The sequence below is a fragment of the Amblyomma maculatum genome, chromosome 3, assembly GCF_055883805.1.
Source record: "Amblyomma maculatum isolate TAMU_Amacu chromosome 3, ASM5588380v1, whole genome shotgun sequence".
In the NCBI taxonomy this organism is placed as follows: Eukaryota; Metazoa; Arthropoda; class Arachnida; order Ixodida; family Ixodidae; genus Amblyomma; species Amblyomma maculatum.
Window position 1 is genome coordinate 183039940 of NC_139346.1, and position 6283 is coordinate 183046222.

Sequence of the window (6283 nt, forward strand, 5' to 3'; positions counted from 1 at the left end):
TTCTCCTCCTCTGTGTGCGATAGAATGTAGAACTTAGTCGGCGCGACATTTCTACCTTCAGTTTGTCTAGTTTATGTATAGAAGCCTATTATATTGCTTATGATCGCCCAGCGGTGATGTTTCACTTTTGATTTTGCACTCACAAGCTGCTTCTTACACCGACCAAGCACCCCTTCATAGAGTTCGGTACTCGAGCAATTCCGTTCCTTCTAAGTTCCTTCTGGGCGCATCTGTTCTCACGGGGGCAATGTCCAGGAAACGAGGATTCGTCGCTCTGCCTCCTGTTGCTCTGGGCTGCAAAAGACAATGCGGCAAAGCAACAGCATAAGATAAAAAAAAAAGAAAAGCTCGGGTGAGACCTCGGAACGGGAAGCTTTCGGAGTATTATATATCTCAGAGAGGGTCGTGGTGCCGCCTTCTACGCAGACATTCGCGCAACAAGTGCACACGGGGGCCATCCGAGAGAAAAAGAGAGAGAAAGAAGAGGAGGGGGTTGCCTTCGACAAGCGCTCCAGCGTCACCAATGGCCTCATCGCCGTCGGCTTCCCCTGGTTGCCTGCAACGACTTCACCGCCTGGCGCCTGCGTGGCCTCCGAAACGCCTTTGGTTGGACGTACGCCGAGGATAAGACAAGAGCAATTGACTCCCGAATGCAAACTAAACAAACAAGTATACGCAGCACGCCGCGAGACTATAGGACTGTTGCTTAGCCGAGGCGCCATCTCTCATGTTTCTTTTTTTTTTTTTTTTTTTATTCCTTTGATGCAGGACGCCCGTTTCTCGAGAAACCTTGTTTTCTCCTCTCATGCTTATGACTACTTTTTAGTCGATCAATCTTTTCCTTTTAGTTCCTTTCGATCGGCTTTTGTAACTGGCTTTTCTTCCTCCGTAGTCTCAGAGACAGCCCTAGTGTCATTGTGGGTGCCAGCAGCCCGGTCAGTTTCCCCCTCGGTCCGTCGCCGTTGTTGGGAGGCGCGAGAAAACTACCTCCCTCCGCGTCTCAACGATTCCCGGTGACTGCATTGCAGTCGTAGTACGGTCGTCGAAAGCCCGTCGTTTCGGGAGTACCGCGCAAATATAGCCTATTGTTTCGTAGCATTGGCCACCGAGCCGCGAACACTTAGGAACCTCCGCCGCAGGGCCTTCCATCGAGGGATAGCGGCGAAACAGCAGGTATCGGAAGAGGGCAGGGGCGGAGAGGAGACGCGTGATGGGAGCCTTGTACGCAGTAGTAGCGGCCTGGATAGAGCGGTAAGAGAAGAGAATGGAAGCAGAAATAAACGGGCAAGAAACGTTAAGAGCGAGCGGAAAGGTTACGTGGCTTTCAGAGAGCGAGCAAATATGTCTTTACAGAGAGAAGAGAGTGCCGAGGCCGGGGCCGACAGAGGAATTCAGCGACGAGAAGAAAAAGAAAACGGAACAAAAAAAAAAGGGATAGAAATGGGACCCTCATGTTCGTGGCGAATGCTGGCGCGTCTAAACGCTTCGGGACAGAGAGAAAAGTTCACGAAACGCGGCGTCGGTGCTGAGGCTGGCCGCGGCGCGGAAAACGAGCCCGAATGCTATATAGACGGTCGCAAATGGCCCCGCAAATGATTCTGGGCGAAAATAGCTGCTTTTGCTGCGTCGTGAGATCCGGCATGTAGAAGGCAGACGGGGAGTCGAGACGCTTGAGGGGTGCTTTTTCACAGACGGGACAAATCCGTTTACAACGCGATAGACTTGCATTGCGGGAACCAAATCATCGCCGTATGGCTGAAACGAGCATAGTTTTGACATCGACCTGCCACCGGTAATTTTGCGTATACGCGCACGAAGCATCCGATCATTTAAGAGCGAAAGGATGCTGAATATGACGCAGTTACATCACATTTTTATTTCATTATTTTTCTTACATTTCTGTAACGATGTATACTGACGCAACATATTTGAAGTCAAGTAATATTGCTTTTTATCTTCATGTTTTCTATTTTTGGAAACGTAAGGGGAAAAGGAACGAAGCACGTTTGATGTGAAACGCTTCTGAAAAGAACTTTTTGGTGAAGGTTTGACAGTACACAGAACTTCATAAGTAGCGGAAAACTGAGCAGAGAGTCACAAAATATACAAAATGTCATTGGCTTTTGTTTGATTTCACAAATGTTGTATAGACGAATACCTTTAAATATTTGATATATTCCTAACATCAATTTCAGCGAAGCGGAACTCTGAAATACTTTATATTAAAGAATCAATATGTTGTTGTGTTGTCCCCTACCCGCATCACAAGCGCGGCACCCGGGCAGAACTTGGTCATGTTATGTTTCATGGCCGGGTAGTGACAGGAAGTTGTATACAGGTAATACAAGGGTGAAATTCCAGCCTTTTTCGCAACTGGGCTAGGGCCCAGGGTGGGCTTTGGTTGGTTGCCATCTTGTGTACATCACATGACCTAGGGTGGACCTTAGGTTGGCCGCCAACTTGGGTGGCACCACTTAACCTATGGTTGCTCTCATCTTGGGTGGCATCACGTGACCTAGGGGGGTCACAAAGCGTGACACCTTCTGGAAACGACAGTGTGAGCACGGCCGCTCGATGGAAGCGCGCACTAGGTGCGGCCTGCTACATCGCCCGAAACCCGCGGGAGGTGCCTACTTCCCGTCGCCACCGCCGCGGCGCCACCGTTCGGGGACAGCCGCGCGCGGAGAGCTGCGCCTGGCTGCGCTTTGAGCGAGGCGTCAGTACGGTCGGAGCTTACTGTTTTAAGGATTTAAGAGCTCCGTTTCACACAATTTTGAAACATGAATTCCTATATACTGTCATGTCTAGTGTGAACATTTCAGCACTACCGCGTTTTCTTCGCAAGGATGTATATACTGGCGTGTACACCAAAAACTTATTGTGACGGTAGTTCAAAGCCGCTCGATAGTTCGCGCTTTACCGTGATGTGCATTCGGGTCAAATTGGTTGTCAGATGAAAATTTCACTCGTCTGTCAGCAATTGGAAGCTGTTCAGCGGCCAAGGTAGCGCAATGTATTATCCTTTACATCACAATGCCGCGAATTCATTGCGTGTCATTTTCATACCGTTTACTCATTCTTGCATAAAACGCGTATACAAAAGATTGATGTCAACCTCTTCTATGCTGCCAGCGCAATCCAATAACAAAATGTGATCCTACTGTGACTGGGCGACTGTACTCTACTGTGCAACTTACAGCTAGCATTCAACAATTTCTAGTCTCAAGATTGCGCATCAAGTCTTCCAGTTTGAAACTAGCTTACCCGCGATCAGAAAAATTACTTAATGCTTCGCTAATATTCAGCACATTTCCGTGGAACATCAAGGTTGTAAACTGTTTTAATTTAGAAAAACAAATGCATTTAGTATAGTGAAGTTGTGAATTTTTCTAAGCGCAACTGGAGCCGAGGAAACCACAAACTGCTTCAGCAAGACTAGATACATTTATTGCACAGTTACACAAAAAGAGGAAGAAGACGTTCACAAACGGAGAACCTTCCTGGAGAGAGGTTTACGGCATAGCCTTAAAAGTCGCTCCACTGTTGCGTTGAGATTCCCGGCCGAGTTCGCTATCAGTGGGCGCAGCAACTTACTTAGGAATATCTTGCAAAGCTCCTCAGTGTGGGCACGGTTGTTTTTTTCGCAGATTAGCTGCGGGTGCTGTGTAAAGTGCGGAAGCAAAACTGAAATGAACAGTTCACACAGCTTGCTGCTTCGCCGGACCTCTTGAGATTTCATTATCCGGTTAATGAAGACGCACGTAAGCTGACAAAGCTTGATTGCTTCCATTTTGGGGTATACCATGCCTCCGTTGTCCATGTTTTTCATTAGCCCGTAAACAGGGTCTGTTGGCTCTGGTTCCTCCAACAGGGTCTTGCACGACTCGCACGTCACCTGAAAACCATCAGAAAATATCACAAAAACCAACAACTTGGTATAGTGGTAGACAAATTTGGAGCTTTCTCCCCTTACGGATCCTCATTAGCATACATGCACTTGCTACCCGCTTATTAAACACATCCCTTAATTACCGCCTCTATCCCTCTCATGCATACTCTTTAGCATACAGTCGGAGGCAACCACATTATGTGAAATATACCACCCGACACAGATATAAAGCCCCGCTTAACCAAGTCATGCGAACGTCCCTGTGTAGTCTCGGTGTAGCGTGCCTGACTCATGATCCAAGGATCCCGGTTTCCATTCCCATCTCACCCTCTCATCTTAATGAAGCTGCAGAGTTCGCAGCTCCGGCCAACTTTATCATGTCATGTGGTCTCGTTGCACCACACATCCCGCCGAACAATCAGGGTCCGGCCACATCACCTGTAAAAAACCTCCTGCCACAGACATTCCCACGGCGTTTTGCCGACAAGGCGGTCACCATTGTTTCTGCGGAACGGGGCTTTTAACGCTATCGTATTGGCTCCTACTCAGACAATCTCAAGAGTATAAACAAATATTGTATGCACAGGTTTCTTTGCTTCCGAGGCCGTTCAGACAAGAGGAAAATTTAAAACAATGTGTATGTTTATGTAAAAAAACAGTTCATACCTTTTCCTGACATGTTCTCGCAACATAACCAGCGAGAAACGCTACTGGTGCCACCTCAAAGTGTTCCTCTGCTTCAGAACACAGCGTTAAAGATCCGAGTTCACTGGTCAGCTCCCTGGTAGCAAATTCAATGGCAGTTGGCAGGGCATATGTTTCAGCATCTGGACTTGTTATCCTCAGCGCTGCTTTCATTTCAGAAGAAGTGGGTGCATTGCCACTTCTCGCTGCTTGAAGGATGCCAACCTGAAAAAAAAGAGAGGAATGTGACCTTGCATATTGTACCAGCGAAAGACACGGGGACAGAAGAACTGGCCCAAGTGATCACCATGTTAACGTGACCTTGATGAGCACACTTTGGAATATTTTTTAACAGTACCTTTAGCAGTTTCTCCGCTGTCAAAAGTGCAGTCCTGGCATCCACCCGGTCGTTGCCGCCGTTGAACTGCCGAAGACAGCTAAATAGCGATTCCACAGGGTCACTGTTTAGCCCGCGTGTTAAGACATAGTGGAAGCTGCAATTATGAAATTCATTTGAGTAACCTGTTGCAAACAACGTAAAACTGAGCCGAGAAAAAAAGAACCTACTTTAGGTGGTCAAGGAGATATTCAATCAGTGCCACTGTTGACCGTGTTGTCAGGAGTGTGGCTTCGTAGGTCTCTTTTGTGATTCGCCTCGACCGCCCAGCATTCATTTGGAGGTCTTCCAAGTAACAGATGAAATCTAGCTCCAGCCAGGAGAGTCGTTCATCATCTGTTAAAAAGAATGCTTTCTCATGCATCCCGCTTGCCTTCACTGCACCGATATCATGTAGGGCATACCATTTCGCAACCATGCGCATGAAATATATTGTAGCCGAGCTGTCTTTGAAGTGGCATGCTTCAGGATGACATTCCGGGTTCTCTTGAAGAAATTGTAGCATTGCTATTACTGCCGGAGAAAAGATTTGAGTGGCCCTGCAAACTTTCATTTTCTCCAGGTTGTTTGGTTCAACGTGTGCACGAGTAAGGAACCTGACTGGCTTAACCAGTAGTTCTGACTGAATTTCGAAGAGCTCTCTGTCATTCTCTGTGAAATGTAAGGAACATACCAGAGACCTGTAGCTAGGCGCCCACTTGCTACTTTTTCCCGCTTGTCTTTGGCGGGAGATATTCTTGAGCCACGCTTCCCTGCGCTGGAGGTCGCATGGGAACTCATGATACCTCATGGTAGGGTCTTTTCTCGCGTTTGTGTCGCAGAGCGGCACACAGCAGTTTCGCGGCATTGCGCCGCACGCGTGAGACGGACCACCGCACGTGCGCACAGCAAAAAGCACGAAGCGAGCCCAGCACACAACGCAAACGCGTCCCGTCTAGACGTAAACGAGCTCACACACGCGCACACAATAAAGCTTGAGCTGATTACGCCGATCTGAGGCGAACGCGTCCAGAGACCAACAAAACCGCGCGCCCCGAGCCGCATCCCGACGGTGACGTGTCCCTGAACAGTGGCGCCCTCAGCAGAAACAGCGGGCGCAACTGTAAACTCCCCAAGGACACGCTCGCCCATTGACGGCGGCGCGATGCAGCAGGCCGCACCTGCGCTTCCATCGAGCGGCCGTGGTGTGAGTCATTAAAGGCATTCGCCTTAAAACTGAACGGGAATGATTTGGAAGCCATGAGGTTGTGTTTTGTTGTGTTTTATGGCGCATAAGAAACTATGACAATCAAGCGCGAAACGTAAATTAGCCA

General features: G+C 48.5%; 1 protein-coding gene across 1 annotated transcript; it reads right to left on the bottom strand.

The window, feature by feature from the left end:
• Positions 1–236: 236 nt before the first annotated feature.
• Positions 237–5876, bottom strand: LOC146197138 (uncharacterized). Its single transcript, XM_084597127.1, has 5 exons — positions 5141–5876; positions 4932–5067; positions 4556–4798; positions 3762–3895; positions 237–294 (listed from the first exon to the last, which is right to left on the bottom strand). The coding sequence occupies exons 1-5, from the start codon at positions 5815–5817 to the stop codon at positions 237–239; spliced, it is 1248 nt and encodes a 415-aa protein (XP_084453253.1). The 5' UTR covers positions 5818–5876.
• Positions 5877–6283: the final 407 nt, after the last annotated feature.